The sequence below is a fragment of the Lithobates pipiens genome, unplaced genomic scaffold (assembly GCF_037356315.1).
Source record: "Lithobates pipiens isolate NorthernLeopardFrog02 unplaced genomic scaffold, aLitPip1_a1.2 Scaffold_19, whole genome shotgun sequence".
Taxonomy (NCBI): Eukaryota; Metazoa; Chordata; class Amphibia; order Anura; family Ranidae; genus Lithobates; species Lithobates pipiens.
This window is the reverse complement of record NW_027507764.1, coordinates 495,753,453-495,780,153: the sequence shown is the minus strand read 5'-3', so window position 1 is coordinate 495,780,153 and position 26,701 is coordinate 495,753,453. Positions and strand designations below refer to the sequence as shown.

The window sequence follows — 26,701 nt, the reverse complement described above, 5'->3', positions numbered from 1 at the left end:
TTCATAGGCAATTATAAAATGGCATAAATAGATAAAACTTTAGTTCAGAAAAGGGCTGACAAGGGCTAAAGAACCCTCCAAAGATTTTGATTGTAGCCAAGAGAAATTGATCAGACATTTTGTTGCAGATGGAATCCAATATAATTGGGAACTGAGGTTGATTGAGGAAATCAGTTGGTTCAGTGGGGTAAAATCATTGCTTACAATAGAACCAGAAGAAGGCACTACAGCGACAGACAACTCTAAGACATCTTAAAGGGTGGCTGTCGTTTTTCTAGTAGGAGAGTGTCCACCCTGGGTTCACTTTTGTCCCCCTAATATAAATCATAATAGCTTATCAGGAGTGGATTTACCACATTTACAAAAAGGTACATGACACAAGCAAACAAATTATTTCTATGGTTACTGGGAGAACATTTTCAATCAAACAAGGTATTAATTGTAATATATGTAATGTGGTTTAGGTTATTACAGGTGGAGAATGCTCCTTACAGCATGTGGACTGCATCACTCGACTCTTAAAAGGTTAGTCCATCTTTACCAAAAAATGGTCTACACAGGTAAGGGTCTCCTGCAGACAAAAACAAACTGTGTAGCTTGGACCTTGAACTTGAAGTTAAACAATGCCCTTGTTATAGGGATAGTCTCTTTATATATTTTCCGAAGCCTTTCTGAAAACTCCCAGGGATGTCAGCATTCTATTCTTTGTTCCTAAGACACTCTCAGCTGTTTGCTTGTGCTTTCTCCCCTGTTGTAGCAGCTTTGAGTTCAGCAATGCTTCAACGGAGAAGGTAGTGCACCACACATGTTCAAAGATTGGATTGCTTGCTCCTGTAACGGTGGGGGTGAGCAGTAACCACTGGGAGCGTCTTAGCAAAATTCTAGCAAGACAGGATGGGATAATGCCACACCTCTGGGAATTTCACAGGCTTCGGGGGGTACTAGGCGGCCTAGACCTATAGCAAGGCCATTGTCCCACTTAAGTCAAAGCTGCAGAGTTTGTTTTTATCTAAAGAGGCCCCTTACTACCATCAACAGCTTTTTGGAAAAGGTGAGCTAACCTTTTAATGGTATGCATGCGCAAACATTTTTGCAACGGGATGAGCCCTAAAGCAAAAAATGTCCATTCGATGTCTATAAACACTTTATGAAGGAAATGGGACATTTCTTTGCAGTGTATTGATTCTTTTTGACAGTGGTGGCAATTTAAACTGGAGGCTTCTTGAGCAAGAAATGTGATGGATTTTCTGATTACGTTCAAGGATGCCACTAGGTCTGAATCACTGCTGGGATGTCAAGCCTTTTCCTGAAATGTTGTTTCATCCTGTTGCATTTTATCATAATAGCCTATAAATATACCGTATTTATCAGCGCACTTTCCCACCCTGAAAATAGGAGGCAAATCACGGGTGCGTGTTATATGCCGATAGTGTATCTCGGAGGGGAACGAGCGCCACAGGAAAAAAACTGAGCCATCATCTCCTGTTTACTCAGCTCCCACGTCACACACACAGTCCTGCCTCTGCCCCTGGCATTGGACCAGGGTTTTGTCTATCACAGGAGCTGGTCCAATGGCAATGGTGGGGGCGGGACTGTCGATGTGACTGCCGACTGAGAGCCGAGTAAACAGGAGATGACGGCTTAGTGATTTCCTGCACTGCATTGATGAGAGCTAGTGAGGCTGCAGATGGGCATTAATCAGGCATCTGCATTGATGGGAGATGGGCGCAGATCAGGCTGCATTGAAGCTGCAGATGGACACTGACCATTATTTAGCTTCAAAGTAATAAAAAAATAAAATAAAAAAATGTTCCTGAAAATTTCCTCTTAAATTGAAGGTGCGTGTTATATGCCGATAAATACCGTAATTGATGTCATAAATAGATATAATAGGATTTTTAAAACAGCTTACCTGCAAAATCCTTTTCTTTACGTGGGTTATATCAGCCTATCAGGTGGACACTGGCACGCCCCTTAAGGTGTGAACTTCCCCCATATAACCCCCTCCCTACTGGGAGTCCTCAGTTTTGTAGCTAAGCAATCAGTGTATAAAAAGGAAGACGGGAGGGACCTCTGTGTCCCCTGAGGTACAGAAAAAAAAAAAAAATGGATTTTACAGGTAAGCTGTTTTAAAAATCCTGTTTTCTTTTCTTACATTAGGGGACACAGAGCCATAGTACTTACTATGTCCCATAGCAATGGCAACTGAAGGGGGGGGGGGGGGGACAACACAAAAAAGGAAGTCAGAGGACTTATACTGCAGCCTGCAGTACGCTGCATCCAAAGGCAGAATACTCCTGAGCCTTAACATCGATTTGATAAAATCTGGTAAATGTATGAACTGAAGACCATGTCGCGGGTTTACAGATCTGAGCCGCAGAGGCCCGAAGATGCACCGCCCAGGAGGTACTAATCGCCCTTAATATGAAAAGGAGGAACCTTCCTCTTTAAAACCATAAGCCTGCACAATGACTTGACGAATCCACTTAGCAATAGTGGATCTAGATGCTGCCTGTCCTCTCCTTGGACCATCCGGCAGAACAAAATAAAATATCTGTCTTACGAACTTGAGCGGTCACTCTTAAATACACTTTGACCGCCCTTACTACATCAAGGGAATGTAGTAACCTCTCTTCCTCAGATTGAGGCTCTGGGGAGAATGAAGGAAGAATAATATCTTGGCTTAAGTGAAAATCTGTCACTACCTTTGGCAGGAATTCAGGATGAGGGCGTAAAATCACCTTATCCTTATGCATAATCAGATATGGCTCCTTACAAGCCACTAGTTCAGAAACTCTTCTGACAGAAGAAATGGCAACCAGAAAGACTCTTTCTGGTCAACAGAACCAAAGGAATTTTCCATAAAGGTTCAAAAGGCTGCTTTTGTAAAGCTGACAGAACCAAATTCAAATCCCAAGGATTTAGGGGTGTTTGATCGGAGGACTGATTAGTGTTACCCCCTGCACAAAGCTACGCACTACGAGTGAGAAGCTAAAGGCCGCTGAAAGAACACTGACAAGGCCGAGATCTGGCCCTTGATGGTATTCAAGGCCAGATTCATCTCTAATCCCATCTGTAGGAATTCAAGGTTTCTACCTATAACATTTCCTGGGGTGCCAAGCCCGGAATCCGCACAAGGCAACATATGTCTTCCAGACTCTATAGTAAATGATCCTGGAAGCTGGCTTCCTGGCATTAATCAAGGTAGATATGACTGAAGGAGATAACCCACGACCCCTTAGGATGTGGGTCTCAATAGCCAGACCGTCAAATTTAGCGTCTGTAAGGTAGGATGGAATACCGGACCCTGCGAACAAAGGTTCCGGCCATAATGGCAGAGTTCAGGGAACTCCTACTGCCATCCTTATGATCTCGGCGAACCAAGGCCTTCTGGGACACGAGAATCACCTCCTTTTGTTCCTGCGAAGAAGGCGCGGAAGTAGCAGAACTGGAGGAAATGCATAGATCAGAGAAAACTGATCCCAAGGGAAGACTAATGGGTCTGTTCCGCAAGCTAGCGGATCCCTTGTCCTTGACACAAAGTTATCGACCTTGTTATTGAATATGGACGCGAACAGGTCCACGTCCGGAGTACCCCATCTCTGACATATCGCAAGAAAGATGTTGGGGCGAAGAGACCACTCTCCTGGAAACAATTGTTGGCGGCTCAAGTATTCCGCCTGCCAATCCTCAATTCGGGAATGAAAACTGCCGATAGGCAAGGGACATTGTGTTCTGCCCAAGACAAAACGTGATTAACCTCTCTGGGATGCAAGACTCCTCATGCCCCCTTGGTAATTGATGTAAGCCACAGCCATGGCGTTGTCGGACTGAATCCTGACCGGACAGCCCTTCAGTCTAACCATCCCGACTCAAAGGCAGGCGGATTGCCCAAATTTCCAAAATATTGATAGGCAAGGTCCTTTCCAACCGGGACCACTTTCCCTAGACAGAATCCTCTTCCAGGACCGCTCCCCAGCCTAAAAGACAGGCATCCGTGGTTACTACCTTCCAGGTGGAAGGTAGAAATGTCCTTCCCTTTTTGAAGGTTGCTGGATATCAGCCACCAATTCAGGCTCTGACGTACTTTGGGATCAAGCTGAACCGGAAAATCCAAGGCCTGAACCTTTTTGTTCCAGGCTGACAGGATTGGGCTTTGTAGCCATCTTGAATGAAACTGTGCGTAAGGGACGGCCTCGAAGGAGGCCACCATCTTCCCCAATAATCTCATGCACAACCGAATGGATGAATTAGTTCTACAATGGAATGGATTCTCTTTGGAGGTAGAAATACCTTTCCCTGCCTGGTATCTATGATTAGTCCCAAGTACTGTACTCTCCTTGATGGCCCCCAAGGAGGATTTTTCTAGGTTGAGAACCCAGCCTAGAGATTCCAGGTAGTTTACCGTTGTTACCAGACCGTGGTCTAACCCGGAAACCGATGCTTAGAAACGGGAAAGTTGGGACTTTGAATGAGGACATGGACAACGTGTGGGTTAGTTAAATGCAAGTTGTATATTTATTGAAATAGAAAAATGCATGATACATGCCAATTGCATAACTGCATATTGGAAGAACATTATAGTGAATGCTGTTCCATAAATCTACACACCACATAAGTATGTGCGCATGCAGAAGACATCAAGGGTACATAAAATATATATCAACTCAAAGCCACATAGTGGTCACAACTGATAAACACACAGACAATACATTAATTTATATACAACATAATAAATTAGGTAGCACATGTCAGGTATAAAAATATATTCCATATTTGATAGTAGGATATAGCCATAAGCATGCATCATCGATTGCCCGACGCATTTCATGTAAACCACGCATCAGGGGCAGATGCTAAGGAATATCTATAAAATATAGCAAGATGAAATTAGTCTAAATGTATCTAATAAATTAAGGGGCAAATGACCCCACCCCACATACTTACACAAAATCAATGCAGAGAGATGTGAAAAATATGGAATCAGGGCCGTAATTATAGTCTTTGCCGGGAGCTGAGGTAATGGGGGCGTGCCGCAGGGGAGAGCATGCACAGAAACTCCCCCCACACACACAGATAACTAATTGCCAAATTATATGGTAAGGAGGGTGCTGTACCAAAACCTCGGTATTAACCCAGAAACCGAATGATCTACTAAGAGTAGATCGTCCAAATAGGCTAGGACCATTATGCCCTGAGCGCTTAATCTGGCTAAAGCAGGAGCCAGAATCTTTGAGAATACTCAAGGAGCCATGGCTAGACCGAATGGCAGGGCCACAAACTGAAAGTGACAGTTTTCTACTTCGAAGCGTAGAAACCTCTGGTGAGCAGGAAATATTGGCACATGGAGATAGGCATCCTTGATATCGATTGAAGCCAAAAATTCTCCTCCTTGGAGGATGGCTACTACCAACCGAATTGACTCCATGCGGAAGGATCGGATGCCCAAGTGCCGATTTAGATCTCTAAGATCCAAGAGAGGTCTTACGTCCCTGTTTGGTTTCGGGGCCGTGAAGAGGTTTGAATAAAAACCTAAGCCCTGTTTAGGGAACCTCTGATATGACTGCTTTGGCTAGCAGATGGTGCAGTGCTAGAAGGAGAGCCTTCTTCCTTTCTGGGTCCTTGGGAACCCCTGACCTTAGAAACCGAGGAGACGGCAAAACTCTGAACTCTATTTTGTAGCCTAGAGACACTGCAGCGCTCACCCATTTGTCCTGACATTGCTCTTGCCAGATCTTTGAAAATTGCAGGAGCCTTCCCCCCACCCGAGCGAGCAGGGGGGACCCCTTCATAAGGAGGCTTTAGTACTCTGCTTGGCGGGCTTCTTTCCCCAAGATCTTTTCTGACCTTGGTGTCGTCCCTGGGGTTTCCCCCTTGAACCTGACAGATGAGGCTGTCGAGACTGCCTAGAGGCTGATACAGGGTAAGAGGCCTGCTTAAATGAGAAATGTCTAAATTTCTTCTTTACTGGCAACAGAGAGCTTTTGCCATTGGAAATCTTTTGTAAGTATTTATCCAAATCTTCTCCAAATAGCCGTTCACCATGAAAAGGGAAACTGGCTAGGAGCTTCTTACATGGTGCTTCAGCTGACCAACTCTTAAGCCAAAGAACTCTGCGAGAATGCACTAGACCCAACATCAGACATGAAATCTGAATGGACGCATCTCTGATAGCATCCACTGTGAAACACAGTGCGTCTGCTAAATCAGCGTACTGCTGAACTTGTTCAGCATCTCCTCAAATTGTTCCTTAATGGCCTGGGATACACCCATTGCAGCCGGAACCATCTGCACTGCTGAACCTGCTAAAGCCATCTGGTTCTTAGAAAGGTGCTCCAAAAAGTAATGGATCCCAGGGCCCAGCTTAAAATCATTCTCAAGCAAAACCTCGTGTCTTCGGATGACGAGGCTCGGGTACCGTTCATTTAGTCTAATACGGAGATATTGAACAGATCCGGTCAGGATGGCTGGCTCTCAAAGGATTACTGCCCGTGGAGCTCAGTACATACATCCTTACACGTGCCCAACACCTTAGACACTGGCGAAAAAACTGAGGACTCCCAGTAGTGGGAGGGGTTATATGGGGGAAGTTCACGCCTTAAAGGGCGTGCCAGTGTCCAGCACCTGATATGGCGATATAACTCACGTAGTAAGTACTGCAGCTCTGTCCCCTGATGCAAGAAAAGAAAACTGATGTTCTAAATGAATAGATATGTTCTTACATTGAGACAGAGCTGATGTAGTCTTTGTCTTATACAGTTTTTAGATATTTTGGTTACAATGTAATATGGATGGTGATCTGTAACACCTCCTCATATTACACAAGGGGGTTGCGAGAATTTATTTGTGACCTAGAGGGTCCGACAGATAGCTACGATTAAGGCCTCATTGGCCGAAACATGTTAGTGTCCTTGTCTTAACTGAATTTTAGTCTTTTGCCAATCAACTACATTCATGTTTTGTTTTTTCCTGCAGTTTCTCCAATAACCTGTACCATTTTCTTTTTAAAGAAATCTGTACCAAGAGAAAACAGATGCTGCCATTGTGGATTATTACAAACTGCTAGTCACCTGGCTGTCTCTGGGTTCCACAAAATAAAAGAATGTACATTAGAAAGTCAGAGTGAAGTCTGAACTTCTATTTGCATACTTATTCAATGTCCGTGTCTGAGAAAGTATTGAATCAGCAAGACTGAGATAACTGGTATTTTCAGGAGGGGAGGTTAGCAGCCTACACACTTCGGTCAGTACAGGTTTCCATTAGTACGTCTAAGAGATTTGTCTTTGTAAGAGGGGTGCCATTTTGCATCTTGTACTTCCAAACTCACCTTCATGCTCTATAAGTATATTGAATCTCTAGCAAAAATAAAAAAACCTTACATACCTACCCTTTTAAGCTTAATGATGGAACCATAGCTTTTCAATGGTTCAACCACTTTGGCTTCAAGTCTTTCAACCTGATAAAACATAAAAAAAATAATCTTTAACAATACATGTCATCTTCCAGATATATTTACAGAAAAGTAATGCAATACAAAATCTCTTGAAACATTCCAGGCTATAGCATACTGCATCAGACAGGTTTGAAAGCAGTTGCTCCAGATTTACCTCCTGTGTCATCTACTGGTATCAGTGGCGGCTGGTGAAGTTTTAGGATGGGGGGACGCAAGACCACGCCCCTTCAGATGTGGCCCCTCCCACTTGTCACAAGCCACACCCCTTATCGGATCAACATCTGCACATTATACACAGGGCTCTACTAAAGCAGATGAATCATGCCTATCTTGTGTATAACCACATCAGGCACCTTTTCTGCAACCTGTAAATTGCACATATCTGCATTCTGCAACATGTAAATCACACATAACTGCATTCTGTAAATCGCACATCTGCATTATGCAACCTGTAAATTGCCCATATCTGCATTCTGCAACATGTAAATCGCACATATCTGCATTCTGTAAATCTTGTTTAAGGGGGGGGGGCAGGTATGGGGGTTAATGCTGCCGACCACCGATAATAACCCCTTTTTTTTTTAAATCTTGTTGGGGGGGGGGGGGGGGTATGCTGCCAAACACCACCCAAAATAAGTTATCAGTGGTCTGCAGCATTAACCCCCATACCTGCCCCCAACAAGATTTAAAAAAAGGGTTAATATCGGTGGTCGGCAGCATAACCACCCCCCCCCCCCGACAAGATTTTTTTTTAAAAAGGGTTATTAATAACCCTTTTTTTAAAAGCTTCTTTGGGGGGGGGGGGGTATGCTGCCGGCCACCGATAACACTTTTTCTTTAAATCTTGTTTAGCAGGGGGTGGGGGGGTTGGGGAATGCTGCCGAGCTCGACCACCATAGTAACCCTGACGATGTGGAGGGGGTACCGGTGGCTGGGCTGAATAAATGATTAAGAATTTCTAAGCTGCCAGCCCCTTACCTGATGCTCTCAGGCTGGACAGAACAGAGCAGTGCTGTGCCAACGTCACTTCCTTGCGTGACGTAGGAAGCACCGCCCACCGCTCACTCAAGTGCAAGTCTATGCACTTGCTCAGCCAGTCGATCGCGCCGGAAGCTGTGGCGCGATCGGCTGCGCCACAGAGCGCCCTTTTTTTGGGCAAATGAAGCGCCTCGTCTGCAATCTTGTGATTGCATAGATGTGGCGCTTCCTATATTGCACTGCGTCCGGCGCCAGTGCACATAGGGAGGGAAATTTAAAAAAAAATAAAAATCTTTTTTTCTTAAAGGGACATGTTTAAAAAATATATCCTACTGCTCCGTGAACACTGTATACAGAATAACTGATTAAGAAAGATGTTTCAGATGTCCTAATTATGTCTACTAATTATGGAAAACATATACAGTGCCTTTGCGAAAGTATTCGGCCCCCTTGAACTTTTCAACCTTTTGCCACATTTCAGGCTTCAAACATAAAGATATAAAAAAATTTTTTTTTTTGTGAAGAATCACCAACAAGTGGGACACAATTGTGAAGTGGAACGAAATCTATTGGATTTTTGAAACTTTTTTGACTAATAAAAAAAATGAAAAGTGGGGTGTGCAAAATTATTCGGCCCCCTTGCATTAATACTTTGTAGAGCCACCTTTTGCTGCGATTACAGCTGCAAGTCGCTTGGGGTATGTCTATCAGTTTTGCACATCGAGAGACTGAAATTCTTGCCCATTCTTCCTTGTAAAACAGCTCAAGCTCAGTGAGGTTGGATGGAGAGCGTTTGTGAACAGCAGTTTTCAGCTCTTTCCACAGATTCTCGATTGGATTCAGGTCTGGACTTTGACTTGGCCATTCTAACACCTGGATACGTTTATTTGTGAAACATTCCTTTGTAGATTTTGCTGTATGTTTGGGATCATTGTCCTGTTGGAAGATAAATCTCCGTCCCAGTTTCAGGTCTTTTGCAGACTCCAACAGGTTTTCATCCAGAATGGTCCTGTATTTGGCTGCATCCATCTTCCCCTCAATTTTAACCATCTTCCCTGTCCCTGCTGAAGAAAAGCAAGCCCAAACCATGATGCTGCCACCACCATGTTTGACAGTGGGGATGGTGTGTTGAGGGTGATGAGCTGTGTTGCTTTTACGCCAAACATATCGTTTTTGCATTGTGGGCAAAAAGTTCGATTTTGGTTTCATCTGACCAGAGCACCTTCTTCCACATGTTTGGTGTGTCTCCCAGGTGGCTTGTGGCAAACTTTAGACGAGACTTTTTATGGATATCTTTGAGAAATGGCTTTCTTCTTGCCACTCTTCCATAAAGGCCAGATTTGTGCAATGTAGGACTGATTGTTGTCCTATGGACAGACTCTCCCACCTCAGCTGTAGTTCTCTGCAGTTCATCCAGAGTGATCATGGGCCTCTTGGCTGCATCTCTGATCAGTCTTCTCCTTGTCTGAGCTGAAAGTTTAGAGGGACAGCCAGGTCTTGGTAGATTTGCAGTGGTCTGATACTCCTTCCATTTCAAAATGATCGCTTGCACAGTGCTCCTTGGGATGTTTAAAGCTTGGGAAATCTTTTTGTATCCAAATCCGGCTTTAAACTTCTCCACAACAGTATTACGGACCTGCCTGGTGTGTTCTTTGGTCTTCATGATGCTCTCTGCGCTTTCAACAGAACCCTGAGACTATCACAGAGCAGGTGCATTTATACAGAGACTTGATTACACACAGGTGGATTCTATTTATCACCATCAGTCATTTAGGACAACATTGGATCATTCAGAGATCCTCGCTGAACTTCTGGAGTGAGTTTGCTGCACTGAAAGTAAAGGGGGCCGAATAATTTTGCACGCACCACTTTTCAGTTTTTGATTTGCTAAAAAGTTTAAATTATCCAATAGATTTCGTTCCACTTCACAATTGTGTCCCACTTGTTGGTGATTCTTCACAAAAAATTAAAATTTTTTATATCTTTATGTTTGAAGCCTGAAATGTGGCAAAAGATTGAAAAGTTCAAGGGGGCCGAATACTTTCGCAAGGCACTGTATTCTTCTACATATTTTTGGTAAAAAACAAAACACCAAAACAAAACCCAATAAGCGTATATTCATTGGTTTGCCATAAACCTTTCATATACAAAAACTATGGGAAAGATTTATGGCATTTTTAATATTATATATATATATATATATATATATATATTTTTTTTTTTTTTACTAGTAATGGCGCTGATCTGCGATTTTTTTGCAGTACTGCGACATCCCGACAGACAGATCGGACACATTTTTAGGACCACTGACATTTATACATTGATCAGTGATATAAATATGCACTGAATACTGTGTAAATGTCACTGGTAGGGAAGGGGTTAACACAAGGGGCGATCAAGGGGTTAAATGTGTGTTCCCTCAGTGTGTTCTAACTGAATGGGGATAGGACTGATGACCGATTAGGGGAGGAGACCCATCATTGTTCCTACTTAGTAGGAACAACCAATAGGTCTCCTCTCCCCTGACAACAAATAGGATTTTTTTGTACTCACCGTAAAATCCTTTTCTCTGTAATTCACCGACCGACACAGCTCCTCTTGGTAACTAAATGGGTTTGTTAGCCTGCCACTAGGAGAACCCGGCAAAATTTTAACACAATACACAGAATTGTCAGTACCACCCAGGGGCAGACCCTGTGCTAATGACCCTCCCTGCTGCCCAGCAGACTCAGCATGTCAACAAGTATCAACAGTATAAACAGAGAAAAGGAGGGGTGGGTGCTGTGTTGGTCGGTGAATTACAGAGAAAAGGATTTTACGGCGAGTACAAAAAATCCTATTTTCTCTTATATTCACCGACCGACACAGCTCCTCTCTGTAACTAAATGGGACGTCCCCAAGCAGTGCCAAACGAGGGGTGGGAAAAAAAAACAGCATAAAAAAAAAATAATAAAAAAAAAATAAAAAATAAAACTTCATCCACCATGGCAAGTGGGAACTAGTGAAACTAAACCCACAAAAGAAACAGCAGTGTATGGAAAAAAATAAATAAAATATAAACTCACAGCCACATAACCGGGTATCCTCAACAGGAGGTATCCCCAACTCCACAACCTTTTTCGGAAGTAATGCAACAGTGCAATAACAAAAAGGACTGCGTTTATCGAAAAAACAGGAAACAAAAACTAAATTGCAACTACATGGCCGCCTGCAAAACTTTGCGGCCAAAACAGGCATCAGCCGATGCACTGACGTCTACCTTGTAGAACTTGGTAAACGTATAGACAGACGACCAGGTCGCCACCTTACACACCTGCACGACTGACACTTGGTGTCGGAAGTCCCAAGACGTTCCGATTGCTCTTGTGCAGTGGGCCGTGACCGGAAAGGGGGGCACCTGCCCCTTCAAGGCGTAGGCTTGTACTACAATCTGTCTGATCCACCTAGAAATGGTGGCAGACAAGACCGCCATACCCTTCTTTGGACCAGCCACGAAACAAACAGCGAGTCCGACTTTCCGAAAGGGAGCCGTGGCAGACAAATACACTTTCAGAGCCCTAACCACGTCGAGAGCATGAAGGGCCACCTCTTTGGGGTGCTTCGGCTTAGGACACAACAATGGTAATACAATGTCCCCATTGATATGAAAAGCCGAGACCACCTTCGGTAGAAAGGACAGTTGTGAACGCAAGACCACCTCATCCCTGTGGATGACCAGATAAGGCGACTTGCAGGACAAGGCCGCCAATTCTGAAACCCTCCTGGCCGATGTTATGGCCACCAGGAAAACCCCCTTCTGTGGAAGGGTCAACAAGGGAATCTCCCTTATATTCTCAAACGGCGGCTTTTGAAGCGCCAACACCAGGTTCAAATCCCTCGGAGGTAACAGTGGACGCACCGGAGGGGCTACATGTCGTACCCCCTGAACAAAGGTACTCACTAATGAGACGCCAGGGGTCACTGAAAAAAAAAAAAAGACAGCCAGAGCTGAAATTTGCCCCTTAAATGGTGCTCAACGCCAACTTCTGGTCTACACCTTGCTGAAGAAACAGTAGGATCCTGGATATAGAAAAAGGAGCACGGATGCCACCCTTTCTTCTCACACATGGAGATATACGCCTTCCAGGTACGATGATATATCTACCGAGAAGACGATTTCCGCGCCCTCAACATAGTCGGGATCACAGAGTCCGACAGACCCCGGTTCCTCAGCATCTGGCTCTCAATAGCCATGCCGTTAAAGCCAGTGATGGTAAAGCAGGTTGAAAGGTTGGACCTTGAGACAGGAGGTCCTCTCGCAGCGGCAGTCACCAGGGAGCGTCTGCCACCAGATGCACCAGATCTGTGTACCAGGGCCGCTGAGGCCAATCTGGGGCCACCAGGATTACTGGGATCCCCTAGGCTTCCACTCTGCGCAGCAGATGTGGCAACAGTTTTAGCGGAGGAAAGGCATAGATCAGCTGGTACTGATCCCACTGTACCATCAGCGCGTCTGGCGCGTCTGCCCATGGATCTCTTGTCCTGGACACGAATCTCTGCACCTTCCGATTGAGACGGGAGGCCAATAGATCCACATCTGGTGTGCCCCATTTCAGGCACAACAGCCTGAATATCTCTGGATGCAATGCCCATTCTCCTGGGTCCAGCATCTGTCGACTGAGATAGTCCTCCTGCCAATTTTCCACCCCCGGGATGTAAATGGCCTACAGGGCCGGAACGTGTCGCTCTGCCCACCGATTTATGTACGCCACAGCCGCGGCGTTGTCTGACTGTATCCTGGTCGGACGGCCTTGAAGACACATCAACCATGTGTGAAGACACAGCCTGATCGCTCTCAATTCGAGCAGATTGATCGGCAACTTGGATTCTTCCGCCGACCAGAGGCCCGAGCCGACTGAATCCCCATCACTCCACCCCAGCCGGATAAACTGACGTCCCTAGTGATCACCATCCATTTCAGAGGAAGGAATGATTTTCTGGACTGAATCAACGGGGACCTCAACCACGAGATCAGGGCGTCCCCGACTGGCTGGCTCACCTGGATCTGCCGATCCAGGGACAACAGAGATTTGTCCCATTTTGTCAAAATATCCTTCTGCAGGACTCTGGTGTGGAACTGGGCATAAGGTACTGCCTTGAAGGAGGGTACCATGAGCCCCAGTACTCACATGCAAAACTGGAGCGACGATCACTTGCGGTTCATCAGTAGTTTGACGGCAGATCTGAGAGTCTGCAATTTGTCTGTATGGAGAAAGACCCTCGCTTCCCTGGAGTCCAATAGTAAACCTAGGTACTGGAGTGGAATAATCTGTTTGGCGGCCAAGAGAGAAACTATCTTGTAGCCTGTGGAAATCAGGTCGCAGACCCATTGGTCGGATAACCGGGAGGTCCACCGGGCTGCAAACTCCTGAAGGCGACCCCCCACCCGAGATGTGGATGGGGGCAAATCTTCATGCGGTAGCACTTTTGCTCGCAGGCTTGCGGTTCCAGGGATGCTTCTGACCATCCGTGGACGTCCTGTCTGGCTGGGAAAGTTTTGTCGAAGCACTGGGCGGACGAAAAAGCCGCTTGTGAGCGGAAAAAGAGGGCCCTTGCCTGCGGCATGGCTCCTTAGCCTTCCTGGCCTGTGGGAATAGTGTACTCTTACCACCCGTGGCATTTTTAATAATGTCATCCAACGAAGCTCCAAAGAGCCGGTCGCCAAGGAAGGGAAGATCCGTCAGGGCTTTCTTGGATGCCTGGTCAGCAGACCAGCATTTTAACCAAATCAGGTGCCTCAGCACCACAGCTGACACTGAAGCCCTGGATAACAGAGGGAGAGTATCCAGGGCCGCATCACAAACGTACTTAAGGCCTTGCACTAGTTGGTCTGCTAGTTCCACGCAGACAGGGGAGGCCTGTTGCTCTCCCAATTCGCGGTGCAAACGTTTTGCCCACTCAGTCAGTGTCTGCGACACCAGTGCGGATATTGCGGATGCCAGTACAAGTCGCACGGCTGACCCCACAACTGTAAACAAGGAACGAGCCACCGCCTTCCTATCCATGGGATCCTTGAATGCAGGAGTCCCCTCAACCAGGATTGTGGTTACTTTATTTAACCTAGATACTGGGGGGTTCACGACCGGAGGAGCCAACCACTTCTTGAGAAGGCTTTCCTCAAACGGGTAACACACCGCCTTGTTTTTGGGGACCGAAAAGGTCCTTTGAGGCTGACCCCATTCCCTGTAGATGAACTTGTCAAAATAAGTAAAATACAGTAACATCTTAGGTGAACGTGCTGGCTTGCGGGACCCAAAAGGGACCGATACATCAGCAGAGGGATCCGCTGGCTCCTGGATCTTCAGGGTATCACGCACAGCTGTGATTAGGGCTCCAACAAGCGCTTTGTCACGCCCGGACCCGGAATCATCCTCACTGTCCGACCGCTCCTGGTCAGCCTTGTCTGATAGGTCAGAGCAGGGGTCACCAGCCGCAGCAGGGCCCGAGTCTGCATCAGAGCTCTCCCCAGAGGACGGGGGGCAGGGGCCTTTTATGCGCACCTTTCCTTCCATGCACCGCCTCTATTTTAGCAACAAGAGAGTTAAGGACTGCCGTCAGGGTGTCCATGGGCACAGCGCTATCCGCAGGTGACCCGGTTGCAATAGCCTGGATTTTGGGGGAAGAAACACCAGTTTCTGAAGCCATGCTGACCTTACCCTGCCTGCCACCTGAAAGGGGACTTAGGACAGTGAAGGTCCCACCCTCCTGCTGCCATCTGGGGGGGGGTCCTAGCACCAGACTCACCACCCTGGGGCGTTCTGTGATGGTTACTAGCCGTGCCTGTAGTCCCCAGGAGGTTATCCAGTTGCAAAGTGAAGGTAAGGTGGCCCCCACGAATCGACCTCACAGGGAATGCCCAGCTGCTCAACCCCCCGAAGGAGGGAGAGCCGTATTTACCAGTCCTGAAGAGCTGGGAGACATTCCAACACATACCCACTCCTGTGCAGTTACAGGGTGGCTGCTGGCCCGGTATACTGTGATCCAGACATCAGTAGCCTGGTCATATGTATACCCCCAGAGCATTGAAGCTCACTGACCACCTCTGGAGCAGAGGTATGTCGTGGCCTGGCGAGCCTTAGCTGCGACCTGCATGCGCTCGATGGCCGGACTGGGGGGACTACAAGGATAACTCAACCAGCCTGTCACCCAGCCGGCAGTTGATGAAAGATCTTGGGATCTTCCATCTTGCGCAAAAGCATAAATCCTGCATCAAAAAAAATGGACCAAAGGGCCCGCAGGGTTCCTAGGTCATTCTCCTTCACTAGGCAAAATAAAACCGAGTCTGCTGGGGCAGCAGGGAGGGTCGTTAGCACAGGGTCCACCCCCTGGGCGGTACTGACAATTCTGTGTTTTGTGTTACAATTTTGCCTAGTTCTCCTAGTGGCAGGCTAACAAACCCATTTAGTTACAGAGAGGAGCTGTGTCGGTCGGTAAATATAAGAGAAAAGGGATTTGTGTGTTTACACACACAAATCCCCACGCTGCCTTTCGTGCACGCAATCGCACGTGGCCAGTGGCAATCACGCCCGCCGGCCACACGCATCTGGTCTAATGCCGTGCAGCGTGTGCCCTCTGGCAGCTCTTAAAGGGGAGGACATACTCTTACAGCCGTGCCATTCTGCTGCAGTATATCTGCGTGAGGCCTTCAGCAAGCGGTTAAATAATACATAAAATAAAAAACTTTACTAACACTTTAAAGAACCTTCATGCTCCTCATGCATGTGGCACCTCCTAATACATAACTGAAGTACAGTAGCAAAATCAGTCTGCTGCAGTCTGAGGTAAAACTGTAGATGAATCTTAAGCAAGTGTACCAACACAACACACAAAAAAAAAAATTCAGCTTTGTGACTGCTGCCATCCTTCTTTCTATGTCATTGGGAGCAGGCTGTCTCTACCTGGTTCTTTTAGTCAGCCCCCTGCAGAAGTTGCACAAGGTCCTTCTCCAGTGTTGTGTATGCCCTAGCTCAGGGGTGTCAAACTGGCAGCCCTCAGAGAGTCATGCTTGTAACTGCCAATCAAGCAATGCCTCATGGGACTTGTAGTTCCGTAAAAGCAGGAGGGCTGACAGTTTGACACCCATGTGCCTAGCTGATGCCTCCTAGAGTATTGGATGCTAGGTTTCCAGGAGGCTACAGGAGCAGGGGATGTTATTTTCACTTAGACGTGAATGAAGACAGGGAATGGGATCTGAAAAGTAAAACTGATAAGCAGAAATCTAGGTAAAAGGAAGGGAAATTTTCTTTATAGAATAACCAATGAAAGGTCACATTGGGGTTGATTTACTAAAACTGGAGAGTGCAAAATCTGGTGCAGCTGTGGATGGTAGCCAACCAGCTTCTAGCTTTAACCACTTAAGGACCGAGCCTCTTTTTGAGATTTGGTGTTTACAAGTTAAAAACTGTTTTATTTGCTAGAAAATTACTTAGAACCCACAAACATTATATATTTTTTTTCAAACACCCTAGAGAATAAAATGGCGGTCGTTGCAATACTTTGTCACACCATATTTGCGCAGCGGTCTTACAAGTGCACTTTTGGAAAAAATAGCCTTTTTTGAATTAAAAAAAAATAAGACAACAGTAAAGTTAGCCCAATTTTTTTTATATTGTGAAAAATAATGTTACTCTGAGTAAATCGATACCAAAACATGTCACACTTCAAAATTTCGCCCGCTCATGGAATGGCGACAAACGTTTACCCTTAATCTCCATAGGTGATGCTTAAAATAATTCTACAGGTTGCATGTTTTGAGTTACAGAGGAGGTCTAGGACTAAAATTATTGGTTTTGCTCTACCTATTGCGGTCACATGTGTGGTTTAAACACCATTTTCAAAAGCGGGCGTGGCTCACGTATTCTGCTTCTGCAGTGGTTAATTAAACATTGACAAAAAACCTGGAAGCGGATTTGTTTCTCCACAGGGCTCCACTAGATTTTGCACTCTCCAGTTTTAATAAATCATCCCCATAGTCTTTCATTTTCCGATGAAAATCAATAAAATATTTGAACAGAAAAAAGGTCACATTACCAGGATGAAAAATTTAGAAATGCTGCAAGGACCAATAACAGTCAGTTATTTTTAACATAAGACTTGAACTAAAGACATGGGGGAGAGAGGGGGAGAAAAAAAAATAAGGGGGGGGGGGGGGGGGGGGAGTCAAAGATGAAACCGTTTGGTTGAAATTGTCATCAGCACCACTTGATGTCAAGCCTGTACCCCTCTATACAACAATTATAAAAGTTGTTTGTCACCTCTGCTTGGCGATAATCCTGAAGTTTGGCAAGTTCATCAGCAAAGCACTTCAACCCATGTTTAAGGTTTGGTGTTTCAGTGTCCGCATACGCATGGACCTCTCTCACCAGGAGATCTGCCTTGTCCCGCAATCTGGCAGTTTTACGCACATAACCAGCATAGATTTGGCACAGGTCACCAAAGTGCTTCTCCACATTGGTAACAGTTTCTTGAATTTGCCTCGTCTGATTGTCCCTAGGAGGAAATACACATATAGAGTAGGTAAGTAAATGTATAATGTGTTGATGCAGGTTTTAATCTTAGATGCCAAGTGAGACATCTTTGGAGATCATTTTAGAAAAGGAATGATGAAGGTTACCTTTACTACTTAGTGTGTTTCATACAGATTTGGTTCTTACAGAAATAACAGTAGAGTCTTAAAGTGTTTGTAAAGGCAGAAGGTTTTTTTATCCTAATGTATTCTATGCATTAGGATAAACCTTCAGAGAGTGTAGCTGCCCCCCCCCCCCTCCAAGACTCTTCCTCCTGATTGGCTCAGAGACAGCAGTGGCGCAATTGGCTCCCGCTGCTGTCAAAGTCAGTTAGCCAATCGGGGGGCAAACCACAGCTCCACGTCTTAATGGACACACAGAGCAGCGGCTTGGCTCGGGTTCCCCCATAGCAAGCTGCTTTCTGTGGGAGCACTCGAATGGAGGGAGTGGCCAAGAGCACAGAAGTGGGACCCAAGAAGAGGAGGATTCAGGCTGCTCTCTGTGCAATATCATTTTTGACAGAGCAGGTAAGTATACCACATTTGTTTTTTTTATAGAAGAAAAAAAAAACAAAAAAACAAAAAAGACTTTAGAGCCGGTTCACACAGGGGCAACTTGTCAGGGCGACTTAGCCGACTGACAAGTCGCGTCCCGCTCTGTGCAATGGAACCGTTCTAATCGGAGCGACTCAAGTCGCTCCGACTTAGAAAAAGGTTCCTGTACGACTTTTGGGGCGACTTGCATTGACTTCTATACAGAAGTCATTTTGCAAGTTGCCGCAGTGGTCGCGTTCAGGTCGCCTGCGGCAGTCGCGCTGTAAGTCGTGCTGCCTCAGTGTGAACCGGACCTTAGTAGCACTTTAAGGCTATTCAAATTCCCAAGCTACTGTATGTCAGGACCATACAAAATTGTTAAAGCAGTTTTCAACAAGAAAAAGAAGACTTGGGCATGAGGCACAGCAGAAGTCCACAACTGGAACTATTTTGAACAGCCAATTTGTTATGAGAACAGCAGCTCCAAAGCTGCAGCAGCAAATAAAGAAGGTAATTGCTTTTGCATAAAAAAAAACAAAAAAAACCAAAAAAACCTCAGAACAGCTCTGGAAACAGCGGCTGATCCCCGGTAGTGATTGCAGAGTTTGGCTGTTTGTCTATAGCAGTGATGGCGAACCTTGGCACCCCAGATGTTTTGGAACTACATTTCCCATGATACTCATCCACTCTGCAGTGTAACGGAGCATCATGGGAAATGTAGTTCCAAAACATCTGGGGTGCCAAGGTTCGCCATCACCGGTCTATAGCGTCCCAGGCTAGCTCAGGGGTTTCCAGTTTCTACCTTGAAGTGCTAAACATCAAGAACTCCTTTGAAAGAGACTCCCTTCAGAGATTGCCATGTGGCCAAAAGTCTATACATCTGATTGGATGATTACAGCTGAAGTGGAAAATCAGAGTTTAAACTGGCTTGTCTTCCTGCACAGCAGAGACCACATGATCAAATGCCTAGGATTTTGGTCATCAGATCACCACTGTGGGGAACCCGGAGCAGGATTTTCAAGTATTTTAGCACTCCTATAGCTATTTATCCATCAGAGCCAGGCTGTAAACATAGCTTTAAAGTTAATATTTGACTATAGGAATTCCTTAAAGTGGATCTTTGCCCCCAAACACTAAAATAAATTGCTAGCGGATAAATCTCTGTATGCAGATTTTAAAACATTTTTAAACATTTCTTGGAATATTTATCTGTAATTCACATTTAGTTTAATCCCACTTTCTCATACATTGAGACACAGGTAACAGGGCCCCACGGCTGCCTCCTGGGAAGGCCAAGTCACCAGTAACTTTTAGGGAGATCTCATCTGTAAACTGCAAAATTTTGTGGGAAATTGCTTTTTTTATATTGTTTATACATTGCTATAGCAACATGAGCATTGGGTAGCTTAATGCTGCTTACATTGCTGTCAAAAAGTATAAATAATAGCAAAAAGACCCAAACCTCGTATAGCGCATACATAAGATCTGACATCATCGGTAGGCCTGCACTGACAGCGTGGTAGAAGCTGGCCACCAATGACATCTACTATTCAAAATGGTGGCATGAGGCTATCAGAGGAGAAGAGGAGCATTAGCATCAGGCAACACAGAAACCAAGGAGCCAAGTAATTATAATTAGATGTGTTTATTTTGCTCTATAACTAGAGTAATGATTGCAGTTATGTCCATAATATGTTTTAAGTTCTTATAAGAACAAGGCAAACATAATCAGCTTTCCATAAAACAAGTTAAAAATACAATTTTCAGGTGCATTTAGAAATGCTGGAGAAGCTTCTCAGATCTGAACACCAGAGATAAAGCTGTGACTGAATAGACAGCATAAGCACAGTGTGCTGGCCATAGAATAAGTGATGATGGTTAGTGTTAATTAATCTTCCCACCTGCACAGTCTAGAGTGGAGTTCTCCAGTTCACTTTGTTTGGTTGCCAAGTACATAGGAGGAATCAATTTCTCCTCTGCATTAGTAATGACCTCTATCCACCAGTGCAGAATACCCCCTTATGAATAATTTGTGTTTCTTAGCTCCTTGCTGGTGGATCATGTCAGCTCTTCATGATGTTCTTAACTTCGGTAGGCAGACTTCCTGGCCATGTAATGACTGGTATTGGCTGGCATAGTGATCAAGCCTGTCCCTGGCTCTCAGTCATAAACAGTGGGTAATCGTACTGGGGTGCCAAGTGAGCCCACTTCCAGCACCACACCGGTCGCATGCATATATGTTGCAGCAGTAAAGCCTACCAATGTGCTGACACATATATAAGTACAGGCGGCAGCAAGTGGTCTGAACACCAACATAGGTAACAGACTCTACATATTTAATATGTTTATTAATTGAAAGATCAATTATAAGACTCAGGATCAGTTTATAAAAAATAAAAAAAAAATAAAAAAACTTTCCCGAGTGTTTTCCTAATGTCAGTACAATCACATTCCTCAATTCAGTAATGGAAATCGATTACAAAGTTATGGAAATTTTTATTACATCTGAACTTACTAGTCACCGGGCTGATCTAATAAGGCAACACTAAGGCCCCTTTCACACTGCGGCATTTTTCAGTCGCTACAGCGCCTGAAAAAAGTGGCTCCTTTCACTCCAGTGTGAAAGCCGGAGGGCTTTTACACTGGAGCGGGGCGCTAGCAGGACGGTAAAAAAAAAAAAATCCTGCTAGCGGAATATTTGGAGTGGTGTATTCACCGCTACTACCCATTGAAATCAATGGGGCAGCATGGCTATACTGCCGCCAAAGCGCCGATTTGCGGGTGGTTTTAACCCTTTTTCGGCCACAAGCAGGGGTTAAAACTGCCCCACTAGCAGCCGAATAGCACTGATAAAACGGCGCTAAAAATAACGCTGCTTTACCGCTGATGCCCGCATTGCCCCAGCGTGAAAGGGGCCTTAGGGCTGGTTCACACTGGCTGCTGCACGGTACAAAGAGCAGTGATGATGCATGCAACCCAGTAGTGTGTACCAGGCACATAGGAGACAAGGCATTTTGCCATGTCCGTGCAGTGGGACCATCCAACGCAGTCCCACCACATGTAGTGAAACAGTCCTAACTACTTTTATTTCTGGCTGAAACAGACATACATAAGTCTTGGCTGTAACGTGCAGGGGTGGCCAGGAATAAGACTTGTAACATGCATGTAAACAATCACTGGAGGCCTCCTCCAATCATGTTCCAGGAACTGGCCGAGATTCGAACCATTAATGGGCAGGCTAAATGTACCAAATTGATCGATCAACTTGGGCACAAGCAGCCTGCCAGATTCACTTGCAATTATAAGCAGCTGCTATCGACACTAGCGATAATCACTGTCTTCTCTGTGCAAATTTCTTTCCTGCAAACCGTGGTTACAGGATAAGAATCTGCACTGCCTATGACCAGCCAAAGTGCGTACCTATGGAGGGGGAGGGTAGGATAAGGCAAGAAGATCAATGAACTTTGTTATAACTTGGGGTCTCCAAACTTTCTAAACAATGGGCCAGTTTACTGTTTTTCAGACTTTAGCAGGCTGGACTGTGGCCAGAGAGGGTAGAAAATGTCACAGCATCAGTGGGAATAAACAATGTCTCAGTCTTGGTGCTCAATGTAGGAGGAGGAAAAGTCCCTCATTGTCAGTGTCAGTAGTAGTGCCCCATCATTTATATTTGTGGGAGGAACTGTGCCCTATTGTTGATATTAGTGGAAGGAATAGTGCCTCATATCAGTGCCATGCAGGCTGATTAAATGCAAGCAAAGGGCCACATCTGACCTGCAGACCACAGTTTAGAGGCCACTGCAAGAGCCAGTACTTTAGGTGTTCTCAATGCTAGATGGCATAGGTGGGCTTTCAATATGTCCATATGACATCCGCAGATGGGATCTCTCATCCTGGGCATGTGTCATATGACGTCTGTGGCTTCCCGGCAGCTGCAATGTCCGCCTGGCACTCACGATCACTCGTGACAGAGCAGGAACATTGATCTGTGGGTTTAAACCCACAGATCCACGTCCTGTCAGGTGAAAAGAGACAGATCATGTGTTCCTAGTATATAGGAACACTGATCGGCCTCCTCCCCTAGTCAGTCCCCCCCCCCCCCCAGTTAGAATCACTCCCTAGATAACACATTTAACCCCTTGATCGCCCCCTAGTGTTAACTCCTTTCCTGCCAGCGACATTTATAAAAGTAATCAGTGAATACTTATAGCACTGATCGCTGTATAAATGTCAATGGTCCCAAAATACTGTCAAAAGAGTCTGATATGTCCGTCACAATGTCATTGTCACTATAAAAATCACAGATCGCCACCATTACCAGAAAAAAAATAAAAAATTTGCGCAAACCAGTAAATATTATTGCGATTTTTTGAACCCAAAAATATGTACAATACCAATAGGCCTAAACGGAGGAAAAAAAATGTTTTTTTTTTAATTTGGGGAATTTATTATAGCAAAAAGTAAAAAAAAATGTTGTGTTTTTTCAAACTTGTCAGTCTTTTTTTGTTTATAGCTCAAAAAATAAAAAACGCAGACATGATCAAATACCACCAAAATAAAACTCTATTTGTGGGGAAAAAATGATAAAGATGCCATTTGGGTACAGTGTTGCATGACCGAGCAACTGTCATTCAAAATGTTACAGCGCTGCAAGCTGAAAATTGGCCTGGGCAGGAAGGAGGTGAAAATGCCCTGTATTGAAGTTGTTAAATAATAATAAAAAATGCCCATACTGCGCTTTTAAAGAGGAAGTAAACCCTGATGAGTTTGCTTCCTCTTTCATTCCCTGCAAAGGCAAAGCATAATGGACTACTATGCATCGCATAGTAGCCCATTATGTGTCACTTACCTGACACAGGAGCCAGCGAAGTCACCGCTGTCCCCTGTAGTCCAGCGCATCCATCTTCTCGTGGGGTCTCGCAGCTCCGCTGCTGTCATTCAACGAAGCCGTCACTCCCGCGCATGCGCACGGGAGCCGACACGCGCGGCATCTTCGTCATCGATGATGCCACGCTCAGTGCGCCTGTGCGCTGCTGTCTACGGCGCATGCGCCGTAGACAGCAGTGCCCGTCTTCGGGCAAATATCTCCTAAACCGTATAGGTTTAGGAGATATTTCTTGGACCTACAGGTAAGCCTTAATCTAGGCTTACCTGTAGGTCAAAGTGGTTTGTAAGGGTTTACAACCACTTTAAAGTATAACCAAAGGGAAAACTTTTTTTCTTTGGATAGAGTGGAGAGAGATTAAATCACCTGTCAGTTTTTATTGCAGTCTCTGCCCCCATTAAAGTGGTTCTAAAGTCTTAGGGCTCATCTACAATTGCTTTGGCTGCAACACACATGAAAGTCTAGTTTACACTTGCTTCAAAACAAGGCTTCGGACAGGCTTTGTTAAAGCTTTCTGAACGCTGTCACTAAATAAAATGGTTAGCTCACAGTCCTGTTTACACCTGCTTTTGCTTCAAAAATGATACCTCATGTAGCTTCAGTGGTGCTTCAAAGCATCTTCAAAGCCTCAATAGAAAGCTATGGCAAAGCTCACTTGAAGCTCCACTGAAGTACCAAGCAAAAGCTGGTGTAAACAGGACTGTAAGCTAACCATTTTATTTAGTGACAGGAGCTTTGACTGGCGTTTAGAGAGCTTTAACAAAGCGTGTCTGAAGCCATGTTTTGAAGCAAGTGTAAGCTAGCCCTTAAACTCCCTGGTGGTCCCCCCCCCCAGTGTGGCTCGGGGTTAAATTTCAGTACCATTAATGGTAACCCTGAGCCACACTCAGGATTGCATTGCAGGATCCTGGTGCAATTAACTTACCTTGTCCCCTGGATCCTACGATGTCCCCCCGCTGTGTGTGTGCGGGCTCTGTCCTCTGCCTCTGTGTGCCGGGCTCCATTCCCTGCAAGCGTCGCGACGCACGGGGCAGAGCCCGGCTGCAAATTCAAAAAATAGAAAATTCATAACACAAAGTACACTGTAATCTTACAGATTACATTACTCTATGAAATAATTTCACCTGCCTTTTGTCCCTAAGGCTTTGTCCAATGCCCTGCATGCAGTTATATATATATATATATATATATATATATATATATATATATATATATATATATATATATATATATATATATATATATATATATATAGTTCTTTCTTGTCTGGAAACTTAAGGATTGTCCATGGCAACCAAAAAGTGTCCCTTTACATCAAAAGTGGTTTTAAACCAGCTAGAAAACAGCGATAGTAAATTAGAACACTTGCAGAATTAAGCGATAGTGAATCGTGGGGAAATTCATTTTATTATTATAATTTATGAGTTTGTTTCAAACATTATTGTACTCGGGATATCTACTAGACCCTGGTTTGGACAGATTTAAGTGTGTTATTGCTAAGGCCTACAATATAAAAAAAACGCCAAATTTCTATGCAAAACAATGCACCGCTTTGAGACGCAAAAATCTGACATCGTCATACTGCCGCAAGGCTTCAATTCCTAATTCCCTTACCGAGTATGGCGGCACCTCCACCAGAGCCGAGGGACAGATCGGCTTCGGGTGAGGATATCGCGGGTGCCCTGGACAGGTAAGTGCCCATATTTTAAAAGTCAGCAGTATTTGTAGCTGCTGACTTTAAAAATAAAAAATAAAATGTACGCAGAACTCCGCTTTAAAGGTGAAAAACCTTCTGTGTTACAGCTCTCCCCAGACCGCGCCTTTTTCTTACTTGATCTGATCCAGAAATAAATACAGAAAAACACATGACAAAAAAAAGAAAAATGCAAACCAGAACACAGCAAATACGCTCCATCCATGAGCTACATTGCCACACTGAACTCTATCGGCTGCCTTATGTGAGTCGCACAAAAAAAAAAAAAAGGAAGATTCTTTCCTAGAGCTCCAGTGTGAGGGAATGTCACCTCAGTCATGAGTGGTCTTTGGTGGGGGGAGGGGGACACTTGCAGGGAGGTGAGGGCCGGTGGTCCAGCATACATCCCCCCCAATACACACCTGGGAGAGAGGAACATGTCTTCCTGTGTAGGATGAGATGAGGCCTCTATGAATAGTAAGGACCAAGCTGGCCGCCTTCCCCCGGGCTGTCTGTACAGAGCAGGCTCTCCAATCCCCTCACACAGCCCCTACCATCCCCCACACAGCCCTCACCTAGCCCTGGCCTCCGGCGTCTGGCTCATGTTGATGATGGCGCATCCTCCAGCATCGCCACCGTAGCTCCGCCCTCTACAGCCCATCACCGGGGCAACTGTTGGGTATGGAAACCGAGCGGCGCGTCTGAACTGACGTCACCAAGATGGCGGCCCGCTGCAGTGTGTTAGAATGAATGGCTGTGCCGAGGAATGTATATGCTCGCAGTCCCTCTCTAGGGGGACACAGGGACTGCTAATGCTGAGTTCCCTCTGACATCCCAGGCTGTGTGTTGTGCGGCCATGGCGGTCCCCGCTCTGCTCTGTACTCATTACTGTATTCCATGAGCTTATCATGGCAGAGGCTGGAACACAAGGACCAGTTGTCATGTCATCACCACACTGTGTGCAGCATCAGAGCAGTGCATAGAAATGATGGAAGTGTTATGTGACATTAAAGTGAAACTTTACCCATAACAACTTGATTAAAAATAATGTTCTTTAGCAAGGAACCTACATTCCACATTAATAATTACAATACCGATATTAACCACTTGCTTACTGGGCACTTAAACCCCCCTCGTGCACAGACCAATTTTCAGCTTTCAGCGCTCTCACACTTTGAATGACAATTACTCAGTCATGCAACACTGTACCCAAATTATTTTTTTGTCCTTTTTTTCACACAAATAGAGCTTTCTTTTGGTGGTATTTGATCACCTCTGCGGTTTTTTATTTTTTGTGCTATAAATGAAAAAAGACCAAAATTAAAAAAAAAAAAACAATTTTTCTTTGTTTCTGTGATAAAATTTAGCAAATTTTAAATTTTTCTTCATTTTTTGGTCACAATTTATACTGCTCCATATTTTTAGCAATAATAACCCAAATTAGTGGATATTATTTGGTCTTTGTGATAGTTAGAGAGTCTACAAGCTGTGGTGTGAATCATAAAAAATGTATCACATCTGATATACTGGTGGCCTATCTCAATTCTTGTGACCGAACAAGCCAGGACAGTACAAATACCCCCCAAATGACCCCTTTTTGGAAAGTAGACATTC

General features: G+C 45.0%; 1 protein-coding gene across 1 annotated transcript in view; it reads right to left on the bottom strand.

Annotated features, from left to right (window-relative positions):
- The window catches only part of CIBAR1 (CBY1 interacting BAR domain containing 1), a 55,016-nt gene extending 29,200 nt beyond the window's left edge, over positions 1-25,816 (bottom strand). Inside the window, exons 1-3 of the mRNA XM_077493023.1 lie at positions 25,663-25,816; positions 17,725-17,959; positions 7,388-7,456 (exon numbers count right to left, since the gene is read on the bottom strand). Of these exons, the coding sequence (XP_077349149.1) occupies positions 7,388-7,456; positions 17,725-17,959; positions 25,663-25,748 (390 nt within the window). The 5' untranslated portion in view covers positions 25,749-25,816. The remainder of the gene's footprint in view (positions 1-7,387; positions 7,457-17,724; positions 17,960-25,662) is intronic.
- Between the last annotated feature and the right edge of the window lie 885 nt (positions 25,817-26,701).